The sequence below is a fragment of the Notothenia rossii genome (genome assembly GCF_949606895.1).
Source record: "Notothenia rossii genome assembly, chromosome: 4".
NCBI lineage: Eukaryota > Metazoa > Chordata > Actinopteri > Perciformes > Nototheniidae > Notothenia > Notothenia rossii.
This window is the reverse complement of record NC_136902.1, coordinates 23,319,510-23,346,984: the sequence shown is the minus strand read 5'-3', so window position 1 is coordinate 23,346,984 and position 27,475 is coordinate 23,319,510. Positions and strand designations below refer to the sequence as shown.

Sequence of the window (27,475 nt, the reverse complement as noted above, 5' to 3'; positions counted from 1 at the left end):
TAGTTTCAAAACAACAGCCCACGTCTATTTTTCCACAGAGAAAGGGAAATCAGATCGGTTTTTTCTGCTTTTTTTTAAACAGGCCACAGTTTCATCTTGTAGATTTCTTTCCAGGCCACGCCATCCTGATTGGTAATAGGAATATCTGACACCATATTTTGCCTCTGGATCAGGAAACTCCTTGTACAGCTGTATACATGTTTTTATAGCCTTCGAAAGAAAGGGCATTGTCTTTAAAATCCTAAGAATGCTTTGTCCGGCCTTCAAATTTAAGTGGAAAACCATCCCAGGCACGTCATTTTTTCTTACAGGCTGAACAATCAAGAGTGTATATGTGCACATATGCCTTTTTCCTGAGGTCAACTAGAGTTCATTTCATAAGAACAAATACAGGTCCTCTATGTTTTATATTATACAAATGAATTAAGGGGAATTCACACAAGTCTGATTAAAGTTGTTGGGAAGTACAACTGCATGTGCAAACATTTGTATAAAGTATTTTGTGATATTAGGGGAAGTAGAGAGAAATTGGACCAATGTGTTTTTAAACTCACTTCAGTAAGTTTCAGTGTGAGCTGAAAACAGTTTGAAATGGAAAACAATCTGGAGTTGAGTTAGAAAATATAGATCTTACCAGATCCCTGCTGACTCTCTGCTTGAAGCTAGCAGCTCGAGGCTACATCAGGTGCTACTAGCATAACACACATGAATCTATGCTGGTAATAAAGCTGCATTATGGGTAATGTAGGCACCATGTTTTGACAAGGGAGAAAAGTGCATGGAAGAAAACAAGACATGTAGTGTTTTGCTGCATAGATTTAGCTCCTTTTTGAGCTATGGTTAGCAGTTAATTGCTGTATTAAAAGATCATTTACTGTATATACAAACTCCTTTGTTCAAGACTCAAATTAACAGAAAAGATTCAGGTTTAACTGGAACTTGTTTCCAATTTTCTATCATCTCCCAAACACATACAGTGAAAAAAAAAACCTCCATTGCTGGCCCCTTCTCTGTCCCCTCCTCAACACGGCCCCATCGACTCATCGCCAGGGGAGACGAGCATCGTCAGGAGCGAGGCGTGATGAGGAGGAGGCCTTATCACTCCAATACAAGAGCAAACACAGGAGCCTTTACAGCACGTCGTCTCAGGAAGCAGCACACGGCAAGATTACTGCCCTTTAAGAAGCCCTAAGACACGGCCAATCCCAAGTAGTGTTTTATCTTGACAGTTTGCAGAGCTTTGTTTGCCTTTTCTGTGAAGCCTGGGGATAAAAGAGCAGCCTCTGTGAGCTGTGTCTGATTAGGATCTAATTGTTAACATTCACTGTTCCTTTTTTATTATCAGCCCGGCGTTACCATACATGCGGCAGGTAGAGGCCTTTCTACTGTTGTGAAGGACTCTCCCCTTTGCTGCTCTCGTGTGTTACTCAAGTACTAGTTAGCACTAAGGTGGCAGGAGAGGAGCCCCGAGCTTGTCGACATCAACAACAAGAACAACAACAACAACATCAACAAACAGGAATTGATGGCGAGTGTTTATTATCTGGTTTAATTGCTCCTCATCTGGAGGATCTGACAGTTGCGGTTAATGAGAGAGAGAGAGGAGGCACGCACTGTTGGCAGTGAGCTTCATAGTGTAAGACTTGTATGCACGTGTGTGTGTGTGTGTGTGTGTGTGTGTGTGTGTGTGTGTGTGTGTGTGTGTGTGTGTGTGTGTGTGTGTGTGTGTGTGTGTGTGTGTGTGTGTGTGTGTGGTGAAGAAGAGGGTATAACACATACAGATCAACAGAGGCAACACAAAAAATGTAGGGGACGTCAAACAATTGTTTACCGACTTATCAAAACAGGGCCCTAAAATCAGGAATTTCAAGTCCAACCTGAGGCCTTCTTTTACTGTAAACTGTGTGTCATTACTGCACATAAACAAGAAATACACCTGTAAAGCTACACACACACACAAACACACACACACACACACACACACACACACACACACACACACACACTCAGATATTGCAGGCTGCGTTCACTAATCAGATGCCGAGCAAAGACAGGATATCACTGAAATCGAGCCTCTTCCTCTATATTTCATCTGGCCTGCAGCAGGCTTGGCTCAGGTCCAGCCAGGACCTCCCTGACATTGTGCAGTGTCACGCACACACTGACACACACATCCAGGCCCGGTGTGACAAAGGAAGCATCGGACCAGTAGGCCTTCATGTCCGTTGGGTATGCTTGTAGAAAAGCCGAGAGAATGAGGGAAATTGTACTTCTACTAACGATATTGCCCCTCTTTAGAATGCCAGACACACACATAAACACACAATTAAACACACACCACCACAACCACCATCAAAGGCTCGTTGTCCCATTCATAAATGTCTCCCCTCGAGGAACACTGGCATATCTTAAACAGGGCCTACCCGCCCCCTTTACTACTCCCGCTCAGCAGGCCCACATGGGAACAATTAGGGGTGTACGCAAGTTTGGCGAAGGTCCGTAGCAACCAGCTGCATCTGTTTTTATTTACCTTTTGCTCTGGTGCTGGATAATGTCATGAGCACATCTGCTACTGTGCAACGTAACCGTGGTTACATGCGTGGTTGACCCATGATTCTGTAATTACCCGGCGAGCGAGATGAAGAGGCCCAGCAAACCACTCAAAGCCACACATAGCCTTCCTCCCCCTCATCCTCCTCACGACTCTCCAGTGGCATGGCATCCCGTCTGCCTCGCCAGAACTAACGCTGCAGCGAGAAGGAGGCTGAAGTGGCATTTAATGACCCAAAGTTGTCCACAATAGTAATTTTAACTTCATTTTGGTGTCATTAAATTACCAGTCAGTTAATGACACTCTCTTTCTATTATGAAGGATCAAATGTGGTTATTCTCAAATGAGCTGGGATGAGATGCACTTATCAAATTTCCTGATCTGATCTGATTGCTTGTTTGTGGTCACATGATACAAGCTTCACAGTTTGTTGCCCAGTCTTGTTGCTGGGTCACTCTGGGAGGTCTGGGAACTTTACCTAGAAATATTTCATTTTTGCAGCTTCAGGCAGGTTTGTTCAGATTAGATCACAAAGATCTAATCAGGATAAGCACATAGGCCACGCGAGGACTTACTGTTAAAGTCCTTGTTTAAAAAAATGATGACCCATGCACAACCGGTCACAAAGACACTGGGATTAATCACCTGCAGGGCAGAGTGTGGAACGATGCCTCAGATGTGTTTCAGATCTGTGAATAAACAGCAAAACGTTTCACATTCACCAAGGCCCTTTGAAATTCTGAAAGCTCACATTATTGAGCATCTTTACACGGCAAACTCAAAGCGGCCAATCAAGACTGGGCTTGTTTATAATAATGATGAGTGATTATGAGCAATAACAATGAAGACCATATATGGATCACTTCACAGGAGCAGTGTGTGTGGAGGTTGGGTGCCACCATGCTTAGCATCTCCCAGATGTGCAAACCATATGCTCTGACTGAAATTAAAACAAAAGAGAAACAGTGAAACATGAAAGGGATTTTTAACTTTGTAAAGACAGTTAACAGTCGGTACAGATAGGGTAATGACCGAGAGAGGCCACATGAAAGAAGCAGGGATGTTGGTGTGCTTTTTGCACCACTCATTCCATTTCCTGCTCATAAGTTCACTGAGCAGATGGGGACCAAAGGCACAAGGAAGTTTAGATTTTCTGCCCCACAGCCCATTGTATATGATGCATGTAACTGCGTAACACTGCACTGTTATCATTTACAGACCCTTTGGTGCATACCAGGAGGTCACAATAACACAGGTGGAAAAAAAGGCTGGGAACAAAGGAAAAACATCTTCAGTCATTTCCCTCCAAATAATAATTGATGGCAAGAAATACATTTAAGGTATATATTTAAAGCAATTATTTAACTACATTGGCAAAGATGACTTCAAAATAATATAAAATCTTCTTTCATCTAGATTTGGCTATTTTCAGTGGTCATGACTTACATACAGCTCATCTGTCAATGAAGACATATAGTAACTAAAAAAATGAAAAGAAATTGAAGTAAAATGTGTTAATGTTAAAATGAGCCACTTCAGGCTGGCCTTGCGAGGTTTTCTGAAAACACATGCAACAGTGCCCTCTCCTGTTGGTTCAGTGTACTGCAGCAAAGGCACATTTAGCAACATCACAGCTGATTTTTGCCAGAAAATGTATTAATTTTTATCAGAAGAGAAAAACTAAATTAAAAGGTGTCCATTTGTAATGTGTTGATACATAAAGCCTCTGAAAATCAGTTTAAAGTCTCTGTTAAATATAAAGTCTTTATTACGAGCCTCTTCTCTAGATGGTGGCAGGCTGCAGGGTCTTCTCTACGTCAGCCTGTTGTGCTGCTCGGGTAGAGACATGTTTATTTAACGCCTGCCTTGTCTGCATCTGGATAATATCCCCCCTCAGGCAGCGGCTGGCAGGGGCCTGGATGTATTTCTGTTTGTATAATCAACCTTCACAGCGCTGACTGACCACAGCGTCACCTTTCAAGACTGCAAACAGACACAAAGCACCAATGACAATGAGAGTCAAAATGCATAAAAGCAAAAGTTGTCACTGAGATGAAACTGTAACTGTAGTGTGTTGGCACTTGTAAAAACAAGACCAACGAAATTAAATGTAAAAAAACATATGGAGTTTTAAGTAATGGAAACATTGTGTTTGAATTTAATTACATCAGTCTTTTACTTTGGTAATTCAAATGTGGTTTTCCAAGCTTACACCTAAAATGAAATACAGGTTGTATCATGGGATATTGGAAAAGGTTGATTTCTTTAGATTATAAAGATTAGGCCCAATGGACAGTGCTGTTTCTGTCCGTTTTCTAGTTTTCCCAGATCCACTTCAGTCTTCTCTGCTTTTCTTTATTCCCTCTTGTTGTGTCAAATTGTTGGTATCCTGGTTCAGGTGCAGCTGTTTGGAGGACAGATGTTTCTGATGGTTCAGCTGATGACTGAAGGAAATCTGAATCTCCTGAAGTATGTATGGTCACATTTAGAGAATCAAAAAAGCTTATTTCAGTTTAATTGGTGTCTCCGTCAAACCAAGAAGACACATTTCCACTTTGACTCTTTGACAGATCATCAGTGTGGGAATGAGAGCTGCTGTCCTCAGTCTGTGTGCGAGGTGGAATAGTTGTGGAAAACGTTGATGTTGTTTCTTTGTATGGAGCTCTCACGTTTAAGCGGTCCAACAGCGTCTGTTCTGTAGCTGAACTCTGGGGTTTAAAGTTCAGAGTGGAGCGGGCTGTGGTGTTGGGACCAGGAGGAGGGGGGGTCCTGTGTGATGCAGCTGGCCTGGCTGTGGACGTATAATTGCATAATTTAGTTAAAGTAAATTCATTAACATTCAAAAATGATATTTATGAGTCTATATTTATAATATTTGGATTTCAGCTGAAGGAGTAACATTAGTAACATACAGTTCTGAAAAAAATAAGAGACCACTGCAGCATTATCAGTTTCTGTGGTTTTATTATTTATAGGTATGTGTTTTAGTAAAATCATTTTTTAAATTATTCTATAAACTACTGTCAACATTTCTCTGTGTTTGAATTCAACAGACACTGGAATGGAATGGCTGCCATATATGTACAGATTAAGATTTAAGAAAAATAAAGAGTGGTCTCTTTCAGCATGCAGTAACTCCAGAAACTAAAGCAGCGCTGTATTTTTAACTTTCCACCAACTTGATTTGCTAGTTAAAGTCCTTCTCCACTCAGAAATTGGTTTTGCTTATTCTAACTTTTCTTGGATGTTTGAGCTTCAGGAAGATGATGTGCAGAGTTTGACACTTGAAAGGTGTAAATGCTGAAGGGGGGAAATGTCTGTGTTCATCGGAAATCTGATAGTAACACGTGGACATATACGCACATCACAACTAGTGTAAAAGACAATCATGACCGGGTATGTAACTCACACAAGCATGAGGCCGAACTTGCAAGCCTTCAGTAAAGGAATGTAAGAAATATTGTGCCCAGTAAGTTAAACTTTTCAAAAGAAATAATTATAAAAGAATATAACTATTCATAAATATGTTTTGACAAAGGGAGTGTGTAGTTGTACTTTTAGGAACAATGTGGCAACATTTTAATGTAGACCAACTCAGACTCAAATAAATAATGAAATCAGAATATTTGTAAGATGTGTTTTAAAAATGTCTTAATTATCTGATTGATTTTATGATCTGGACACTTGTTTGTATGCAAAGGAAACACATGCTAAATCAACAGATGAAAATAGATAAATAAATCTTTTCGCCATGAAGATTATCTGCATCTAAATTATACGTTTTAGGTGTTCAAAAATATGGGATTGTATTATTTTATTTTAAAGTTTTATTTCTCTCTGTTGTGTTTGTTTTCCATCAATCACCTCTGTTCTCACTTCTCTCTCACTTTGAATTGTTTGAAAGGTGCTACATAAAGTTCAATGATTAATTGACTGAGCAACAAACAAAAGTAAGTGCCTGGTGTGACTCCACAGTAAAAGCCTTTCAATGGCTAGTGGTCAAAATATCATCCCATAATTAATCACCACTTTAGTTTTACTGTGTTCATCAGCAACACACTCACCTGTGCATGGCAGGGTGTTCTCCATGCTCCACTGCATTTTGTGATGTGTCTCTTTGAAGGTGAGCACAACATCCACCCGGTAGAACGGCTGCAGGAGGCGCTTGCTGTCTGCACAGGTCTTTAAAACAAACACACCATAATGAATCCTTAAATTACACATAGAACTTAGACTTTAAGAAATGTCAGAAACAGAAAATGAACCACCATGAGCACCAACCTTGGTCTGGAGTATTTGGGCAGTAGGAATAATCAGTGTCACAAATGCACTTGTCTCGTGCAAGGTGAAGTTATCCGTCTGGTTCACCCACACGTCACTGACAGTCAGAGCTTCGTTGTCCCGGCTGCCTCGCTTGGTTAGACCCATACGCCGTTTGAAAATGTGCAGCACAGTCTCCTCTGCTGTGGATGTGTTCACTGAAAGGGGATACAATGAGTTGCTGGAATTACATTTAATCAAGCACACTTTTGAGGCTCTTTTATTTATATTTTCATATTTTTACAATATTTAAAACTATATTCATGACAGACGTACTAGACTAGAGCCCTTTCAAATCATTGATTTCCGACTTGTGACCACAACATTTTTAAATTTCAAAAACTAAATCCAAATGTGTTTATTAAAACTTAGTTTGTTCTCCTTTCCAATCCTCGTTGATCATCTAATAACCCTCTTTCTTTGGGGAAACATACTAAAAAAAAAACAATAGCAAATTTAATATAAAGAAGTTAAAAGGTTTAGCTCCACCTTGACCGGCTGCAAGAGTCAAATAGAATGTATATATACACATATATTCATTACCCTGTAAATACATCCATATCTTTCCAAATATATATTTTGACTTAGGTGTCTGAATGCAGGATTTTTCCTTATGCAGGATCTGAGTACCTACAGAGTACTGACTGGGGTAAACACCCTACAGTACAGTTTAGGGGAAGAGAAAAGAAAATAACTTCCAGTACTGACCTTTTGGGCATGTAGCTTCCATACTGTAGGAGTACTGACCACTGACCAGCTTCAAGGCCAAGAAGTCCCCCTCATCTTCCATCACCTGTGTGAACCACAGACAGACCAAAACACAGTGATGATCTGAACCTCAGTTGTAATGTTGCCAGAGGCCACTAGGTGGCAGGATGCTGTAAGATAAACCTACTGTGACAGGGCTCAGAACCTCCCCCCTCCTGCCCTGGACTGTGATGTCTGAGCCTCTCATGTCGATGTTCATCTGGATCAGGCTGGCGTCCTCCAGAGCCACGATCAGCTGATCGCTCAGAGACAGAGACCACTGCAGCTGAACCAGCAAATATTAAACACAAAACCACGGTGAGACAAAACTCCTCTGTTCTCTTTTTATTTTCCAAACACCTTCTCAAAGATATTTAAAGTAGTTGATAGAAGGCTAAATACATGAACAAGTACAATACCTGAATCGGCTACTTCACTAATTGTATGCTAGTTTATAGTTCCACTGCAACATTTTAAGGGAAAATATTGAGTCTTATACTTCACTATGTTCATTTGACAGCTTCACTTACTTTGCAGGTTTACATTATTGAGATAGACTATAAATCACCAAATATAATATGGTAAATTATAAATTATTAAGCAGTATATAATTCAGTACCAACTGCAACATTAGGTGATTAACACATTAATAATTAGAATCACATTAAATTGAATGTATTATTCTGAAATGGGACTAGCAATCTTGCTTTTTGTATATTTTCATGTTAATAATTTTGAATTCTCACACCAATAACCCTTTCTACCGTGTTGAATAAATACGTTTACCGAGCTACCCAATACCTTCTTCCACTGCAGGCTATTTGTTCACATTTGTCATGCAATCATATTTTGAAGCGTGATTTCATCAAAGCATTGAGTGATTTATTTCAATGTCTACCTCATTGTCCCAGTTGTCATAGGCAACTTGTCTGGTCACCTACAGGAAAACACAAATTGTATCAGAATAACAAAGCAAAACACTTGGTTATGTAGAAACGTCCAATGAAAACAGTGAAACTTTATGAATACTGCAGTCGGCAGTTACCTGGATGTACTCCGGGTCACACTGGATCTTCTCTCTGCTGGGCAGCACAGAAACCAGCGGACACTTCATCATCACACTGTGAGGTCTGCCTCCAAATCTGTTTATCCTCTTCACCAAATTCAATGTCAGGACATGATGGCCATCCTGAAAGATACATAGCAACCAGATAATTATCACCACAAGGCCCAGCTTTGTTTATATGAATTACATATTTCTTAAAAGAGTGACCTACCTGTTGCTGGACCAAACATCCAGTGTAGCTGACTCTAAAAATAAAGTTGTTGTCAGGGTCTTTGTGCAGTGAGAGTCCACAGGAAGACAGCTGCAGGTTGAGTTGATCCAGAGAAGCCAGGTTGACTTGCAGAAAGATAAAGGAGATTTTGAGGCATTTGATCTCATATCCATGTCAATATTTTGTCCCTTGTTGTGTCAGAAAGAACTACCTCGGATCTTTAAGGCCCCAGACAGCCAGAGCCCCAGCCCTTCAATCCTCGCATTGTGAATCCACATCTCCATGCAATCAGAAAAACATGACACATCTCCTTCTGAAACGCAAAACATTTCTGAGGTAATACTTGAAAGAAGTACCATAACCAATTGTTTTTTATAACAGAAAAATATTTGTACCTGTTAATCTTGCTGTTGGGGTATCAATCCATTCTCTTTTCTGAATGGAAAGCGCACTCCTCAGGATAAAACAATGAAAAACACTGGGTAAAATAAGAAGGTATTATTAAGTTCAAATCTGAAAATGATGCGTCCTTTAAGTATTTTTGATTTTCAATTTTGATACTCACACAGTTTTAAATGAGACCCCAAATCTTATCTGATCCATTTTGCTTCCACTGATGAGAGCTTACACGGGCAATTTGACCCTGACTATTTGTAGGTAAGTGGGCAGATGTCACTTTGGAGGAGGAAACATCCCAGGTGTGTTTGTTTTGACATGTTAAAGTGAGAAAAAAAGTCTCAAAGAATGATCATTGTTTCCAGCATGTGTGAAAAACAGGTTTTAAGGATCCATTCAATCAAATACAAATATTTGTTATATATTCTTAGGCACATATATTTTTAAATGTATCCTGCCATGGTTCATCATTATGGAAACTTAGTGGGGTATCCACAAAAATATTAAAATAGAGTCATGTAGGATTTAACAAGGTTTTTCTGCACATAATAAGTGTGTAACTGTCACACTGGTCAGTTGGGTGTTGGATTCTCACCTTATTATATAATACATTTCGAAAAAACATTACGTTAAGTCTATCTAAATATTAATCATAATTCAGCACATTTATATCTTGTAAAACTCTCAGAAATTGTAAACGTATGGCAAATAAAGAAAGATTAAACTTCAAAACAGGGAATAACATTTTAAAATAATTTATGGTGGTATGCTATAATCTGTATTAAGAAAACAAAAAGGAAATACATTTCTTGGGTGCCACTCTTCGTACATTTTAGCGGTACACTCAAAGACATCAGATACAGTATAATTCATGTATAAAGGGTAGGTGTACACCTATTTATGTCAGTTTAGTTTAGCTGGTTTCACTTTACTTTATGCGTTTATCACTTATAAAACAAAAATAAACTAACCAAACAAAACTCTAAACTGCTAAAACAAACAGACTTCTTTCCCAACCCCCACAATCCCCCCAGAGCAGTGAGGGACATTGTACCTGTCAGCAGTGCGTCACAGATGCTCTTACACCTGCTCTCACAGTTAACAAAGCCTCACCTCAGTGCACCTGTGCTGCAATGGCTTTTATTCAACCGTCCTGTGACGCTTCAAAGACCTCCTTTTTCGACTCCTCATGTCAGAGCTTTGATCCTGAAGGGGAACACAGCAGAACAAACAATATAAACACTGTCATTCATACACTTTACTACATCCAAACACTTCACACACCAGAACCAGGCAGTGGGAGCCCTCTACAGGGCCGGCCGTTGGCACTGGCAAACTAGGTGGTCGCCAGATTGAGGCTGATAACTACAGCTCAGTGAGGTAAAGGACTGAGTGTTTAGATAGTTCACTTTAGTCTAAGTTATCTCAGTGGGTCTCAAACGGTTTTGTCACAATTTATGTAAACAAATATTTCCAAGGCACACCTTTATAATTATTAGGATAAATAACAACAGGTTTTAAATAATTCCAATGTATACAGTAACCAAAAATATCGTTAAATACTGGAGATATTAAAAAATGTGCATTACTAAATAAATGTTAACTAGGTAAAATAAGATATGAGTGAACAACAAAAATAAAACAAGTTACATTTACTTGTTATTGGCTATGGTAGGTTATTGGTTATGTTAATATGCTTAATTGATTATTAAAATGTAAACCGATCTTTTTCAGATGGGTGTTTAGAGTTGTACCCCCTAGATCTAGTCTCTAGTAATTGGGCGCTCAAAGTGCACCAGATTGAAGCATTTTACTTAAAATTGTTAAAAAAACTTTACGGGGGGCATACCCCCGGACCCCCCAAGAGGATGTGATGTCCACCCCCCAATTAAAACATGTTAATACAATAATGAATGCATTTGAAACCTTCTTTATGTATATAACCAACATGTCAATAAGTTTCAGTTTTTGTAGATTTTTCATTTATTCTTTATATATTGTGCATTGCTTGGAGGGGGCCGCACCAAATCATAATCTCGCCTAGGGCACCAAAATGTCTAGGGCCGGCCCTGGCCCTCTACATATGATTGCTACTCTGATTGTTAGGAATACTCCCATTGGTTAATGAAACAAAATGTCTGTGCTGCTCTCACTCTCCCTCTAATGCTTGATGAGACCAAAGGACAGAACATTCTCTACAATTAATGGCCTTGTGCTCTTTATGAGGCCGGATGCCAGGCGGAGGTAGCACTAGAGCAGGAGAGGCCATTAGAGCCCGGTGCAGGTGGAGGAGGAGGCGCTGAGTCATCTGTGGACAAAGCAGAAGCAAGGGGACACCAGTCAGCCTGATGATGCATAATGGAGCAGGCAGAGGAAGAGCACACAACACATGCTGATGGGTTTCATCAAGATCAAACATCCTCTACTTCCTGGATTTCTGATACATCAATAAACAGAGAGTGGATTTCAACAACCACCCTTTAATGCAGCTTGGTAAAATGTTGTGTTTATTATTAAATATTTTTTTATTTATGTTTATATTTTAGCCCTATATTTTGACTTGCACTGCTGTATATCTTAGATTCTCATGACACTTTTAATTTTCTTAAGGCAGGTAAAGACTATTACATCCCCACTAAGGTCTAGGGGACCTGGAGACAATACCACAAAAACCAATAAAATGAGGGAGTTAGCGTAAAGGTCAACAAAAAGTTGTATTCTTTGTGCAACAAAGAATACTGACCATAGATTCTCTTTAAGTGAGGAGGAGGAGGAGGAAATAAAGGAGATTGTGCCAAACAAAAGAAATAAGTATAACTAAACCAAGCCTATCTCTACATCTATCCTCTGAAACCAAAACTCAAACACTCACTAACTAGCTACTCAGAACTGGACAAAGCAAAATACAGGGGTGGCAACAATCCGCTAACCTAGTGTGTCTAACATTATTTAACCTACGTGATGAGAAATGTACAGGTACCCCAGATTTACCTAACTCTAAAATAAACAATACTGCCCAAGCCCATTGTTGCCTACTAGAGATATAGACATATAAATAGGTAGATTATACATTTTAGTAAACTCAAATAGTGGTAAATAGGTCATTTGCAGGTGAATATATTCATTCTGGTAATAGCTGCATAGGGGAGTATATCTGGCAGCTGGATGGTGTATTTAATCTGAAATAAACTGCAGTGCAGAAACACTGTGTTCCTAAAAGCTTCTTGACAACAAGGGAGGTCTATGGTACAGAACAACAAGTTGTCTCCGGCTTTAACACAGACATTACTTATTAGTAGCATCAATTCATTGTTGGTGGTCTTTTTATTGGGCTTATTGTACCTCTTGTGCAGTAAATGAAAAATCAGGTATCAAATTCTGATATTCAGGGCCCAGGAGTTCAAAACTTTTAATCCCTATCTGATCAAATCAGATTTGGATTTTGGGGAGTTCAAAACCAAAAAACAGGATTAGGATCACTTTCATATCCGATCAAATCAGGAAATCCAATCCAAGCTTTAATCTGGATCAAATCTTCAAAATGGGTAGTTCAAACCGACAACACAGGATTGGGATCAATTTGATCCCAAAAAACTGGATTATCCTGATCCCACCAGAGGGGTACAATTTATTTTAAAATATGTTTCAATTTAAATAAGATGGCAACGTTTGTTGACTGAAATAATACACCATTTTTAGCCTTCATGGGAAATACTTTTTATTTTTTCCATTTTTGCTCACGTTTGTGGTGGCCTATTTTGTTGTCAACCAAATGTTCATGACATAAAAGTTTATGCTCATAAAAGTATCACAGCAAAGATTGTCAATCACAAATGTAATTTAGATTAAAGAAAAAATATCTTCAACAAAAAAAAATCCATCATCTGTTGTCACCTTTCAAAAGTAATCTCGGACAATAGATGTCTCTGCAATGTGGTCTCTTGTCTTCCTTGTATTGTTTTTCATGTCCACTAGATGGCGATCGGTAGGATTAAAGCACTTATATTCAGGATCTAGTCATCTTGAAAAATCGTAATCTGGATCAGGTTGATCCTGTCCTGACTTGCTTTGAACTCCAGGGACAACATTTGGCCGATTTGTCTGATCCTGGATCACAAAATATGGGATTTCAAAATCTGATCAGATCTGATTGAGATTAAAAGTTTTGAACTCTTGGGCCCAGCAAATTGAACAGAGCAGCCATCACAAGAGTGAGAGATATATCCAGCTGGTCTTTATATTAAGTCTTGTCAGAGATCATATTTATGTTACCAATCAATGAAACATTGATCATTATCATTCCCTATAATATATACAATTTGAGTTGTGTTGGTGGCTTGTAAGCATTCTCAGGCCTCTCTTTCTTTAGGTATTTACAGCATCCTCACTTGGACATTTGAAAGATTGAAAACAAATTATTTGAACCGGAGTTTGTCTCTGAAGGAACCGCAGAAGGAGCAGAGGAAGCAGAAGCAGGAAGGATTAAAGGACAGTGCAGGTACATGGATCCAGGGGAGAGATACCTCAGAGAGAAGCTGGAGGACCTTGTTCTCCCTGTTCTGGAAGATCCACTCAACCTACTATCAATATGAAAAAGCAAATCAATTCACACCGAGTTCCCACCGCAGCGAGGTTCTTTTTCATTAAAGGTATGAAGGGATGTCTGTTGCTGGTAAATGTAATGCAAAAAAAGCCTTTGTATGAAAACATATTGATATCTGTACAAATTATTTGTGTATAAATCTTTTAAATGAATGAATCCAATCAGAACTTTATAATTTCTCACTTTCTTCACACACAAAAAGGTTTTAGACAACTTTACACTCTGCTCTTTTACATTTAATTTAGACTAACGAAAGAATTATCTACAGGTTTTATGATCTGATCTTTTTTATTTTTAAACTGACAGTCACTTAATCATTTAAATCCAGCAGGAATGTCTTTCAGGTTTGCATCAAACCACACGCCTCTTCAGCGCGGCTGTGCATCCCAGAGGAACTTTCACTACCCCACAAGCATAGAAAAACACAACTCTGCCAACTGTTCACAGCCCAAAGGCTAATATTTCGTGATAAATAAGGTGATTCGAGATTCTTGTCCCAAAAGCTTTTATAAATTAGCACATCCGCACCAACAGACCATTACACCTGCTAACAGCCAGCAGCATAACTACAAACATGGACTCCTTTAGGCATAGTTTAGCCAATGGACCAAATCATGCCTTTTATACAATATCTGAAAAAAAGCATTGTATTGAAGGCATGAAACACCTTAAGATAGGGAGCTAGAGGTAGAGCCAGGTGAATCAAATACTTATATAAATCTATATGAAAGACGACAGGCAATTAAAAACTCAAAACCTTTATTTTACACCGCAATACTAAAATATTTCAATACAGAAAGTGTGAATTCCTGCTGGCACGTTCAATCAGTTCTTTAAGTCCCTTTGAAAATCTTAGCTTAAACATTCCAACCACTTTACAATCAGAACAGACAACACATCCTGCCTTATTGAAATTATTTTCGATCACATTGAAAATAAACCTACCACTTAATACTTAAATTAATAGACTGTAACGATGACAAAGTAAAGCATTTACTGACATATGCATGTTGTAGGTTAAAAAGGCAGACTTTGTGTTGCACATATTTGGAAAAATATGTATGACCACTACCAATTGCAGGTGTGACTTTGGTCCTTTTTGTGACCCTTGTAGGTATAAACAAATACCTCAGCCCAATTGAGGATGGTCCGCTCTAAATTTGGTTTTGTGATGGTCCAAGGTTTTCTTGCTAGTGAGGTGAAGAAGATCCTTTTCAGGATTAAGGCAGTCGTGCAGCAATTCCATTGTTGGTTTGTGCCGGTGCCCCAACAATGTCTTCAGCTTCTCCATAACTGACTCCAACCCGGATTCAGACGAAAACCTGGGCTGTCCGTGTCCGAGGTCCCTATACATGTGAATTAAAGTGTTGGCAGTTCAATTAATGTTACGTTAAAAATAAGCCACTGTCAAGATTGTATTATACCTAGTCAAATTCAGTTTTATTTCAGACTTCCCTTTGATTCACAAAACATAGAAAATGCATTCGTAACCACTTCAAACCCAAACTTTCAATGGGAACTTGTCAGACAAACATTCTCCATATCAACCTCAAACTTCAACACACTTTCAGTGTTTTCCCCACACAGACTTCACGAACACAAAGTCACATTTTCACACAAAGAGGGTGGTAACAAGGAGAAAATAAAGCACACAACCAGACACAGCATTCACATCAAATCAGACAGCAAGAGAAAGCTACAAAAAACGTACATATACTCAAAGCACTTGACATTTCACTGTTTTTTAAAGAATTAATAAGGTTGATAGAAAACAATGAGAGAAAGCAGAGACCATAAGGGATCTCAAGACGCGATAAATGTCCTTGTGATGTCATTAGGGGCACACTCGTACTTGCTTCTTCCTCTCACACTCGCACAAAGCCACTGGTTCTTCTCAACTCTCGCAGGCATTTGTTTCTTTAAAAAAAAAAAATGCACAAACAGTCCTTCTCACACTTCTTTCATTTTGCCCTCCCGTTCGCTCACTCACTCGGCCCAACATCAATCCCACTCATTGAGCTTGAGAAGTGAAAAGAGCAGACAAGATTTCTATATCCATAAAAAGGTGAGAGGAAAAAAGACAACACCCACCGTCTAACACAGTATATGCAGAGTGAAGCTGTGTTCTTTGATGGCAAAGCATTTACACATGGGAAGAGGGGAATTGATACTGAGACCGGTCGAACATTGCTGCCAATGAGGCGCTTCCTCCCGGGAAATTGGGGAAAAGTTGGTGAACTGCAGAAGAGATTTTCATGAAGGCGTTTCCAAAGACCACAACAAAAACAAACAAAATAAGCAATCAACTGCATACAGATATACAATTATAATAAGCCCGTTTTACAAAGGGGATGAGGGGCTCTCGAGATACTCGTGCATGTTTATAAATATTTATCTCGCATGCACAGTCATCTCTCTTTAACATTTTCTAAAAAAAAAGAAGAAAAAAAGGGAGTGTGGCAGTTTCCACTAACAAACTAAACTTTTCACCCATTCAATGCATGACTACATTATCAGTCACACGCAAGTATAAACTTTCTCTTTAACAAAATAAAAGGCAGTATATTTTAGTAATAGGAACATAAGATATAAGCAGTCCCCAGCTGTAGGTATACTTACCAGATTAGCCTAATAGCAACTGAAAAGCTTCAAGCTATCTACACTCCCCAACTAGAAGACTTAGACTCCATAGAGGTACCAAAGCCGGAGCTGAAGCCACTGTTGGAGGCGGTGTTGGTGCCTGCCGCCCAGCCGAGGCTGGCTGAGCTGGGGCTGGTGTAACTGGTGCTGGAGGAGCTATAGGTGGGGTCTCGGGCCGTAGTGGCTGTGCCTGCTGCCGTGGTCAGACCCTGCTGGTTAGCCAGCATGCCCATCATCCCCCAACTGCTCTGCAGCGCTGCCTGGGCAGCCGCCACCATTGCTGGGTTAAGGCCGAGAGCCCCAAAGTTAACCCCCCCACTACCGCTGCCTAGCCCTCCACGGTTATTGCCATAGCCCTGACTGAACCCACCAGCCCCAAACCGCCCTCGATCCATCATTTGCCTACTATTATTGTGTTTGGGCTCAGCGTTGGAGATGTGCACGCTGATGCCCTTGATGATCAAGTCCTCTCCACACAGGGCTTGGGCAACCTGAGAAAAGTGTTAGGAGAAGATTATCACTACAGTCACTATTATACCCTTAATTTATATTGCAACTTATAACACTTTATAGTGAATTTCACCTGGTCATCGGCAAACGTAACAAAGGAAAATGCCCGAAAAGGTTTTGGAATGAAGACATCAGTGACTTCACCATACTGCATGAAGTACTGCCTCAGCTCATCTGTGGTCATGTCCTCTGTACAGCGGCCGACAAAGATTTTACGGCTCCTCATGGGCTCATCGGGACCCGCCTGAGAGGAAAAGAGGCACAGCGGGAAGTTCGGCCATCTACATGATTGTTGAGTTTTTTCAGGTAGGATTCTAACCAACATTATGAATAGGGAAAATAACTCAATATTCATGTGCATGGCTAAATAGAAATGTCCAACAACAAAAATCCAGATATTGACTACCAATAACTAATCAACTGACCCATGATCCAAAGAAAATCTTATTTATTTGTACAATGAGATTCTTAACAATACAATGTGCTAAAAATGGTGACCAAAATACCTTAGAGTTGGGAAGTTTGCAGTCACACCATCGTCCATCAATCATGTGCCTCTGAGCGACCACTTTGGTTTGTGTCTCATACTCGGTGAACCGGACAAACCCAAATCCTTTTGAGTTGCCAGTCTTCAAATCTCTTTTGACCTGGAGCAAATACAGAAGACATACAAGCTTTAAATACCAATTTTTACAAAACCAGATATAATTATTACACTCTTAGCCTGACAAAGAAATGACGGCAAAGATTTTCAGAGCGATGCGTGTTGTCTGTACCTGCACCATGATGACCTCCCCAAAGGTAGTGAAATAATCTTTCAGGTCTTGTTCTGATGTTTTCCACGGCAGCCCGAGGACAATGAGATCTGACGTCTTCTGAAAGCCCCTTTTTACTTTTACAGCCGAGGCAGCATCTATTTCTTCCATCTTCCTTTTGTTATCTGTGGAGAATAAATATATGAGTTACACAAGGAAAAACAAAAAGAGCCGATCACTCCTACGCTGATAACCCTTCGCTAAGTGCAATTCAAACCAAAGATGCTCCAGAGGTTTATATTAAAAAGGTGTTTGCAATATTTATACCAACCCCATTTAAAATTCTACCTGCATGTATGTAGGATTTCATTTTTGTTGTAGCTTGGTGAGCATTAAAAATAGCAGCATTTGAGTCGTTATGGACAGGGTTGGCAACATATTTGTGGTCATACAATGTTGGAATCATAATACAGTTAATTGCAAAAGTACGTTGTGACATACAAGGGAATGCGTTGGTGTGCATTGGTGTTGATCCTAAGTAAATAAAAACAAGAATTGCTAAATAAAATATGTTCAATATAGAACTACTTTAAGGCATAATATTATTGTGAAAGGCCAAGCCATTAACACCATCATCTCACCTTTGGGGTAATTGACAACATACACCAGGTTTCCCCAGTCGTTCTCAGGTGCATGCAGGACCCCCTCCACGAGCCGGACCCCTCTCATGCACTGGGACTCCGGGTTCCTGTACCGCAGCCCGCAGGCCCCTGGAAACTGTGCTGCTACCGAGGAGAGTAAAATGGTCCCATCGTCCTCTGAGGGGATCTCCATGGGCTCTTCGTTTTCATCCTCGGCCACGCGAATGTACAATTCGGACATGGTCACGTATTGGCTAGTCGCTGCTAGTGAAGGCAGCTAACTGAGCTAAAGCTAAACACAGGGACGATGCACACAAGTTTGTAGCGTCGAATTTGTTAAATGTGACGCACCAAAAATGCACACGATAGACGGACGGAGACAAACCGTGTGAAACGCTAACACACACTCAACAGCTTTTTAACGTACAATATCCCGCGGCCATGAAAACCACGTTATGTTCTTCTCCACTTGCACCACGCGTAAACAAGTTAGCTTGCTAGCTAAAAAGCTGGCTTGAAAAATGAATGACAATTCAGTTTCGCGCTATTTACCGTCATTAAAGACACGAGTCGTCCTCTTTGTCAATGAGCTTGTGGCCGGAAATTGTAACACACCGACACAATAATGTATTCGGTGAGATTTAGGAATATAAATCGTAAAGGCCACGGAGAATATTTGCAGCAGTAATACGGCTACCCTCTGTAACCTCAAGCTAGCTAACAAAATGGCTGCGCACTTTGTAGCCATGAGATCATTCAGTTGGGCGGGCACATTATTGGTTTTCGTAGGGATGTCAACATTTTTTAAATTAAAAATATTAGGTATTAGTTTGACTTCGGGTGATCGGGTTATCGTTCTTCTTATTTTTTAAATATATTGAAGTGTGATATGGTCAACCTTCTTGTATTTTCCGTGTTTCTTTCTTGCAATGGGCAAAGCTAAAAGGTCGTCGTTTACCCATTGAAGTATTACCATTTAAATTCACCCAAAGAGCCCAAACAAAAGGTGCGCACTGAGAAAAATAATAAACATAACACTGACGAATATTTAATATATTTGAGACCGATTTCCAGCTGTTGTAAATGTGTTTAATCTATTTTATGTTGCTATTTAGTACATTGTGGCAGTATGGTTTGGAAATGTTGGCCATTGTTACCATTATATTTCGATGAAGAACTGGACATTTGTGAATATATGAGACTTAAAAATATTCAAGATTACATGAAAGGGCCAAGCAAAAGTGCTCACTTACCTACAAATAAGTCAGACTGCCCATGTGAGCTTCCTCAGTGGAAGCACATTGGATAATTAGCATTATACTTAAAATGTGAGCCGTGTACAGCATTTTCAAATTAAAGTTATATACCTTCTTGTTTTAACAGTCTCAAGTCTCAGCCCATTTTTTATGATTCATTTGATGTCTCCTGCTTGTAAAACCTCAACTTTGTACTGCACAATCATGTAATATACATCTTTCATTTTTAGGACAAACTAAGCTAAGCATATGTAGGCATTTCTAGGCTACAGGGATGTCTGATGAATGTATGTTACATTGATTTATCATGAGGAGTGGGCTTTTCATTGAGAAAACAGAATTAATTCATAACCCAAGATTATTGTGTTATATGTCCATATATTATTTCTTCATGTTATATTACTTTATCTTGTCTTCACATAAGCAACTTTGTGGTTGTATTAGCCCAAGTTTTCAATTATTTTGAATTACTTTCAGTGTGTAAAGAAAACATGTGTCAGGGTTTAAGGACCACCTGCTGGACAATCACTTAAAACACAATACATAAAATGTTTAAACATTTCATATATTGCAACCCATTAGCACTAAAATCTTGTTTATACCCCTGTTTGTTAGCTAGATAACCCCTAAACCTGAATGGAAATTTAAATTAAGTGTAGTCTTGCAAAGGACCATTTTTAAGCAGGATTTCCAGATTTTGTGAGAATCGTTCACACTTTTCTAATAAGCCAGTCTACTAACTTGAATAAAAAACATCTGGTGGAAGTATCCCAATACTGTTTGTCACCAGATGTATTTGTCACCCCTGAAGTATCAAATAAAGTACAGTTGTTATGTAGCTCCCATGAGTGCAGTATCTTAGCAGATCAACAAGTTACCTTCCAAGCAAGTCTGAAGAAGAGCCTCAGCTTGAAGCATCACTTGTGGATGAGCTAATAAATTGCACTTAAGGGGGCTATAGTGTGCTAACCTTAGTTTGTTTTCATTGATCTCACTGAGATAGCCATTAAAAGGATTGTACAGCTGTAGGGGAGGTTGGCATTGTTAGCTTGTATGATTATATATATATTCCTATTTATAATAATATAATATTAGTATTCACTGTATATGAAAACTATTACTTCAGAAATGTATTGATACACCCTGAATAAGCCAGTGATTCAAAGTGTATATCACCAGACACTGAATATCCTGTTTTACATATCAGGCAACTTATGTCACTTGTTGCCTTATTTAGTGCTGCACACAAACACATCCCAAACCTGTTGACAGCACCCAGAGCGTAAAGACCATTCAAGCTAATAATAAAAGGGATTACAATCTTTATTTAGCCTAATACAGTACAGTGCAATGGTTCACCTTAATCCAGTGTTAACACTGTAAACCCTGGCGCAAACGTGACCTGTGAACATTAGCCTGATAGCCAGCATAATATCCAGAATAAAGTCAAAACTTATTTTGCTTAGCCTCTTGTGACTGTAATAAAAGTCGCTAAACCAAAACACACAGGGTGTAGAGTTCACGACACACATCATTTATGATTCAAATTCTTGATAAATAAAACGGCACATCTTCGAGAGGAATAAAGAGTTGGATTTGTGGTTGGCTCTTAAATATTGAGGCATTTTCTAAAGATGGAATGTGTAACATTTCCTATTTTGTCACAGAAATGTTCTTCTTCCTTTTTTTCTGTGTTTGGTGTTGTGTGAAGATGATCCTTAAGCATTATAAGAGGATGAGGAGACATTTCCACCGTGGCCAGTCCAGTTGGTATGGATGTATTTACCAGGGTTTGACAGCAGTTCATAAGTGTGGGCTCCAAAGTAGTCTCGCTGGGCCTATAAAAGACAAAACAAGAAAACTAAGTATGACACAGTAGCAGAGATACTAATGATTAATTTAACTGCTGTTAAAACGGGTAAATAGTGCTGTTAAACCAGTAATATTTGGAATTTAGCTAAATCTAAAATGTCAAGGTAGTTAAATATATTCCAATAGAGTCCAAAGACAGATGAGTAAAATAGTTTAAAAAGAGTGTCTTTGAGTACTAAGAGAGTGCATTATAAATTCAATGTAATAATAAAAATAATACAAGTGTTGGGGTCTTAAAGACAAAGATCCCAACACAAACAACAGCTGCACGCTAGCCTTTTAATCTGATATGCTCTACACTCGGCCATACGCTCTGTGGGATCTGCGGTGCAGCATCAGCTGTCGTGTTACCTGCAGGAGGTTGGCTGGCAGCTTCTCATGTCTGTACCCATCGTAGAAGGACAGAGCTGTGGTGAAACAGGGCATCGGGATGCCGTGCTGCACTCCAGTGCTGACGGTTCTGCGCCATGAATCCTAAACAAAGAGATTACAAGGGTTACAAAACTGCTTTATTTTCATCAAGATAATGTAATTTGATGTGACTGATGAGGGCTGTACCAAATGTTTTGTTTTTGTCATCGTATTTAACAGAGTCATCACAGAAAAATCCTCATGCATAATCCTCAATTAATAATACCTCAAATTGAATTAGAGTAAATTGTTTTAAAAAAAGCTTTTAAATATAACTTGTCAGTTCCTCGCTCCCTTTGTGTTACAAGCAGAATATGGACTTGTGGAGTTATTGGCTAAGCTAAGATACTTGTCAACAAAAGTCGAAAACATTCCTACGCAGCCAATACTGGAATATAATTCTACAAATAATATAATACTAATTCTAAAAGTGAAGCCTAATTTATCTGAAACGCTTTAGAAATACCGGGTTTGCGCAACCCAACGTCACACTGAGGAGGCCAATGACGAAATCAAAGCCCCATAGTGCCGCGCAACCCTGAGAAAAGTTGCGACACCTGGTTTGGTGTGAATGTAGCAAGAAGAGCCGTCTACTCTTTGACAAAGAGGAAGTAACTTATGTTGTGTGTCTTTGCCAATGTGGGTGTTGGAGAGTGGTCTTCGGTTACTTCCTCATACCTGGCAGTCCTGCACTGCGTTACTGAAGAAAGTGTCCAGCAGCAAGTTCTGCAGCTCAGCGTCCCGGTCAAACGCCTCTTTGATTTCACCCAGGAAGACACTGGGGGGGGGGGGGGAAGGACAGCGTTAGCTAACGGTGGTGAAAATAAGATTCAGCTCATAGAAGGAACTGTCTTAGCTAGCTTATCTAAAAATCTATTTAAAAAATATAAAGTGTTTGAATGGTGGCTACAAATTGCAATTCATACTGAGTATTATATTTGATTAAGGTTTACACAACTTATTTACCAGATTACACAAAGCAAACCCACACCCACAATTTCCTCAATCTTTAAAGAAAGGATCATATTGTTTTCATCTAGATTTCTAACTCCATCATGACACACAGGGCAGTGACAAAATAGAAATCACAACTTCCTATAGGGTGCCATTAAGAATTGAATTAAAACGTATGGAAGACCTAACCCTCAGTACATAGAATTATTCAACATTTAAAATCTTACAGAGTAAAATACATCAATAAAATAAATGTATGAATTGTCTTTCTTTCTCAAGAAGTCTCTCTTGCACTGCCTAACCACAGTTTACACCATCAATATGAAATAAGCCTGTTGACATTAAGTTGCACAAGGCAGCAGAGGTATGAGGACACACAAGGTTAATGGCACCTTCGGATGATGCAGCCTCCTCTCCACATCAGAGCGATCGCTCCGTAGTTCAGGGACCAGCAGAACTCTTTGGCCGCCTGCCGCAGCAACATGAAGCCCTGCGCATAGGAGATGATCTTGGAGGCGTAGAGGGCCTGGAGAGAGAAGGATGATTTAACGTTTTAGTTTTCAAAAATGTCAATCTTTGATTCAAAATGTTACTATTTTAAATGATTGTTGGTCACTGTAAAAACAAATGTTCAAGTCGTCATCGAAAACTCACCTGTTCACCATTGCCTTTGACCCCTAACCCATCACAGTCCCCCTGCTTCCACTCCAACTGCTATTTATTTAATGTTTTACTTTATTTGCCCCACTTGTTTGTTTGTTTGTTTGTTCACAGCAAGTAAAGCGGCCTTGAGTCCCTTGAAAGGCGCTATAAAAATTGAATCTATTATTATCATCATCTACATATATAATATTTGGTATTCATAAAAAAGAAAGTTCTTGACCGCTTGAAAATGTTTCTGATAAAAAATGAAATTGTAAACTAGAAGCATCTATTCTCTCCATAACAATTTCAATAGAAACTGAATTTATTTCAAGACTGTTTATATTCAATTACATTTAGCTTAGTTCCTAATAAATGGCAACTGAGTGTGACTGTATTCTACCTTTCTAATGTCCTCCAAGAAGGCAGCCTTGTCCCCGCTGAATTTGACCCCCTGTGGCCCTGAGAGGCTGCGGCTGGCCTCCACTCGCTCATCCTTTAGAGAGGACAGGCATCTGGCAAAGACAGCCTCACCTGAAGTACAGAGAAGGGAGAGAGGAGGCACAGACAGGGACAACAAAGTTAGCTCTCTAAACACGTCACTTTATTGGAGCTTCACACAATAACATCTTGGTAAAAAGCTATTTAATAGTCCTGTCACCTGACACAACAAATGATGTCACAGGTTAGGCTAACCTAGGCCATAGCAACATCATGCTGACATAGAAACAATTCCCAAGGATCAGCATGACTCAGCAGAAGTGACGACACAGTTTTAAAAAACAGGGCTTGCCACTTCTACTTCAGTGCCAGAGGGGACATTACAATGGATAATTATAATCACCGCTGTATCAAGATAAGGGGAAAGCAACTGGTCAATCAACATGACTCGCCAAAGAGCAGCACTGCCAGGTGAGGCAATCCTCAGACCAAGGGGCAGAGGGACAGAGAGAAAATGTCCAGAGAGGGAACTGGTGAGGAAAGTACACTGCACCGGCCTGTCGGCCTGCTCCACTGAGACTGGATCAGCTCTCACACAATGAAGCCCTTTGTAATGCCTCTATCTCTCTTTATATACAGCACTGCAAGGGATTGAGGAAACAAATATTTAAAAAAATAAATCTAGTGTTGCAGGGATTTGGTGACAGGCACGTTTCTGCATGATTGAACTTTGACTAAAAGTGTATCATGCATGTCCTTTTAAGTTACACTACGCATTAAAAGTATCTGTTTAGACGCACAGGACATAAAATTATGACACCTTTTGTTCCGGATAATTACTCTTGCTACATGACTTCCTTGTCCATTGCTGTTTATAAAACAGAGACGTTCAGAGCAAAGAGCAAAGCTGAGGAAAGTATCACAAATCCCCCTTATGTCACTTAAGATGCGCAGCCCTCTAGGAAAGCCTTCAATCTTCTTAGTGGCAGCCACATATTATCACGTTCTCTTAAAGAAGATCACAGGCCATGCTAAACTTCAGCCAAAACAACTCATTATTAGACCTATCGTTTTTTGAAGCAGTGTTGAATGTAAGATGAAAATACAATGTGACCCCATTTACAATATAATAAAAACCAAACAATTCCTAGGCACTAAGGAACACAGAAGAAACGTAATACATTAAGCAATTTACATTTAGGAAGAATTAATCAATTAGAACAACTGGAAGTATAACAAAAACGGTAAAGAGCAATTTGGGTAAAAGCTTTACATTTTCCTGCACATGTTGTTCAATGATGCAGGTGCACAAAAGAGGTCAACTGTATTTTCCAATGCTCATTTGTGACATAATGTCCTTTGTCATTTTATGACAAACCAAGCTTACTGGAAGTTGCCAGCACTGGAATAAGAGAGAAGGAAACCAGATACTTCCTTGTCTACAACCTCCTTTCTTTTTCTTACCGATCAGAGTCACAGGTGTGCCGTACTCCAGGGCTGAAATGGCCGTCCACTTCCCCGTGCCTTTCTGTCCGGCACTGTCGCGGATCTTGGGCAACAGATGTGTGTTGTCGGAGTCACGGAATTTTAGGATGTTGGCTGTGATCTCGATCAGGAAGGAATCCAACTCTGTCTTGTTCCACTTGTCGAAAGCCTGAGGGATTTATCGAGTGTGATGAGACAGTCAGCCACATAAATCATCTTCAGTTGATTTTAAAGAGCTGGCAGGAAGCATCAATTACTAATAAAGAATAGATAGTGTAGCTAACCTGTGCCATCTCATCGTGGTCCATTCCCAGGACATCCTTCATCAGGTGGTAGGCCTCACAAATCAGCTGCATGTCTCCATACTCAATGCCATTATGGACCATTTTCACAAAATGACCTGCACCCTCATCTCCAACCTGTACAAGCAAGCCAGTCAGATTTAGTTTGTGAGACGACACAAAAACAACTGGTACAACTTAGAAAATATAAAAAAACTCACCCAGTCACAACAAGGCTCTCCTGTTCCCACCTTGGCAGCAATGCTCTGGAAGATGTCTTTTATGTGTGGCCTTCAAAATAAAGCAGCAGAAAGTGATTTCATTGTTTCCTTTTTTTCCTAACTGTGCCTTTTGTCCAACATGTAGCGTGAAGTGAAAGTTAGAGCAGTTACGAAGTTTATGCTGTCTTACCAGGCCTCTTTATGTCCTCCCGGCATCAGTGAGGGTCCATAGCGTGCCCCCTCCTCTCCACCACTGACTCCACTGCCAACAAACAGCAAGCCCTTTGCCTTCATACTCTGACACCGCCGCTGTACCACAGAAATAAACAAACATAATGAGAAAATTCAAAGAGAGATAACAATGTACTGCTCGACAGTGATTCTGTGCAACTTACTGTTGTGTCTCTGTATTCAGAGTTGCCACCATCAATGATGATATCCCCGGACTCAAGAAGAGGAACCTGAAGAACAACAAAGCCAGTTGAAGTAACCAGGTAAGACTCGTTTTTTCTTAAGGGATTCATGCACAGTTCAGCACAGAAACTATACCAACCAGTTTGTCAATAAAGTCGTCCACAGCCTGTCCAGCCTTAACCAGCAGGACGATCCTCCTGGGCTTCTTCAGCTTGGACACCATGTCCTCCAGAGACTCAGCTCCAATCACCTTGGAGCCCTTCGCCTCATTTTTCAGGAAGTCGTGTACCTTGGACACAGTTCGGTTGTAGGCGCAGACCTGTTGGAGGAAAGGCTTGGTGATCACTGAGTGAACTTAAGAAGAGTAAAGTAGAAAGAGTTTTACTGCCATATATATTTGGACTAAACACATAAGTCACCATCTTACCACAAAGCCATGGTCATTCATGTTCATGATGAGGTTTTGGCCCATGACAGCCAAACCAATGAGTGCAATGTCTGCTCTGTGAGGAGAAGAGAAATAATCACATTTACTGGGCGTCTGTCTGGTCACAGACTGAGCATCAACAACGACTTTAATAAAGCTTCCCATCATAATATCTGACTTTTTCAAATGAAATACATTTGAAACAATGTATGTTGAACCCGTATGTTTAAAATCTATTTTTTACAAAAACATAAACAACGCTTTTTGGGTTATTTTCACGCTGAGACATATATTTCTACTCAACAGTAAAACTGGTTAGCCAACAAGCTAACTAATCAGGAAGATTATTTAAAAACAAATGAAACCACTACAAAGTCTACAGTGATTCAACCACGTGCATCACCCACAACCTTTCAAAATTAACCGACTATCTAAATAAGTAAAAACTAGTCTAAGAACTTACTGAGCCATGGTTTTCAGAGGGTTAGGAAGTCGTGAAGTAACACTGGTCAAATGACTGTCAGGCTCCTCTTCACTTCATATATCTCCTGCTCGCTCGTTTTACTTCCTCAACGTGACGACGGCGAGGGCAAGCTCACGTGCGCCTTCTCACAGTATTCACCAATCAGAC

General features: G+C 39.8%; 3 protein-coding genes across 12 annotated transcripts; all 3 read right to left on the bottom strand.

The window, feature by feature from the left end:
- Positions 1–3,479: 3,479 nt before the first annotated feature.
- Positions 3,480–12,817, bottom strand: ciroz (ciliated left-right organizer protein containing ZP-N domains). 7 transcript variants are annotated; one of them, XM_079679325.1, is made up of 12 exons: positions 9,461–12,817; positions 9,291–9,373; positions 9,107–9,208; positions 8,896–9,020; positions 8,664–8,807; positions 8,517–8,555; positions 7,767–7,904; positions 7,580–7,664; positions 6,820–7,029; positions 6,616–6,733; positions 5,221–5,342; positions 3,480–4,534 (listed from the first exon to the last, which is right to left on the bottom strand). In XM_079679325.1, the coding sequence occupies exons 1-11, from the start codon at positions 9,496–9,498 to the stop codon at positions 5,267–5,269; spliced, it is 1,158 nt and encodes a 385-aa protein (XP_079535451.1). In that variant the 5' UTR covers positions 9,499–12,817; the 3' UTR covers positions 3,480–4,534; positions 5,221–5,266. The 7 variants fall into 7 exon arrangements, with proteins under 7 accessions (XP_079535451.1, XP_079535447.1, XP_079535445.1 ...); XM_079679321.1 differs by having other exon boundaries at positions 6,833–7,029; positions 9,461–12,815; XM_079679319.1 differs by having other exon boundaries at positions 3,480–5,342; positions 6,833–7,029; positions 9,461–9,570; positions 10,405–12,814.
- Positions 12,818–14,636: 1,819 nt separating this feature from the next.
- Positions 14,637–19,179, bottom strand: tardbpa (TAR DNA binding protein a). Of its 4 annotated transcripts, none has more exons than XR_013807853.1 (7): positions 18,441–19,179; positions 17,821–17,984; positions 17,551–17,691; positions 17,118–17,288; positions 16,905–17,025; positions 15,986–16,132; positions 14,637–15,240 (listed from the first exon to the last, which is right to left on the bottom strand). XR_013807853.1 is itself a non-coding variant. In XM_079679328.1 (6 exons), the coding sequence occupies exons 1-6, from the start codon at positions 18,679–18,681 to the stop codon at positions 16,038–16,040; spliced, it is 933 nt and encodes a 310-aa protein (XP_079535454.1). In that variant the 5' UTR covers positions 18,682–19,179; the 3' UTR covers positions 14,637–16,037. The 4 variants fall into 4 exon arrangements, 2 of the variants coding, with proteins under 2 accessions (XP_079535454.1, XP_079535453.1); XR_013807854.1 differs by having other exon boundaries at positions 16,941–17,025; positions 18,441–19,178; XM_079679328.1 differs by having other exon boundaries at positions 14,637–16,132.
- Positions 19,180–21,001: 1,822 nt separating this feature from the next.
- pgd (phosphogluconate dehydrogenase) lies at positions 21,002–27,444 on the bottom strand. Its single transcript, XM_079673569.1, has 13 exons — positions 27,308–27,444; positions 26,845–26,920; positions 26,557–26,736; positions 26,399–26,464; positions 26,194–26,312; positions 26,004–26,073; positions 25,786–25,920; positions 25,481–25,670; positions 23,979–24,109; positions 23,326–23,459; positions 22,658–22,757; positions 21,920–22,042; positions 21,002–21,534 (listed from the first exon to the last, which is right to left on the bottom strand). The coding sequence occupies exons 1-13, from the start codon at positions 27,313–27,315 to the stop codon at positions 21,415–21,417; spliced, it is 1,452 nt and encodes a 483-aa protein (XP_079529695.1). The 5' UTR covers positions 27,316–27,444; the 3' UTR covers positions 21,002–21,414.
- Positions 27,445–27,475: the final 31 nt, after the last annotated feature.

Bases quoted from the DNA above. Each gene is read 5' to 3' on its own strand.
- ciroz (XM_079679319.1), bottom strand. From the start codon at position 9,498: ATGGATCAGATAAGATTTGGGGTCTCATTTAAAACTGT. The intron at 7,665-7,766 runs GTAGGTTTATCT...TGGTTCACACAG, and splicing joins AGGTTCTGAGCCCTGTCACA to GTGATGGAAGATGAGGGGGA. The intron at 6,734-6,832 runs GTTGGTGCTCAT...TTTGTTTTAAAG, and splicing joins CCCAAATACTCCAGACCAAG to ACCTGTGCAGACAGCAAGCG.
- tardbpa (XM_079679327.1), bottom strand. From the start codon at position 18,681: ATGTCCGAATTGTACATTCGCGTGGCCGAGGATGAAAACGAAGAGCCC. The intron at 17,985-18,440 runs GTGAGATGATGG...TATTCTCCACAG, and splicing joins TGTTGTCAATTACCCCAAAG to ATAACAAAAGGAAGATGGAA. The intron at 17,692-17,820 runs GTACAGACAACA...TATTTGCTCCAG, and splicing joins GGGAGGTCATCATGGTGCAG to GTCAAAAGAGATTTGAAGAC.
- pgd (XM_079673569.1), bottom strand. The intron at 25,921-26,003 runs GTGAGTTTTTTT...TTGCTTGTACAG, and splicing joins GAGAGCCTTGTTGTGACTGG to GTTGGAGATGAGGGTGCAGG. The intron at 25,671-25,785 runs GTTAGCTACACT...TAAATCCCTCAG, and splicing joins ACCACGATGAGATGGCACAG to GCTTTCGACAAGTGGAACAA.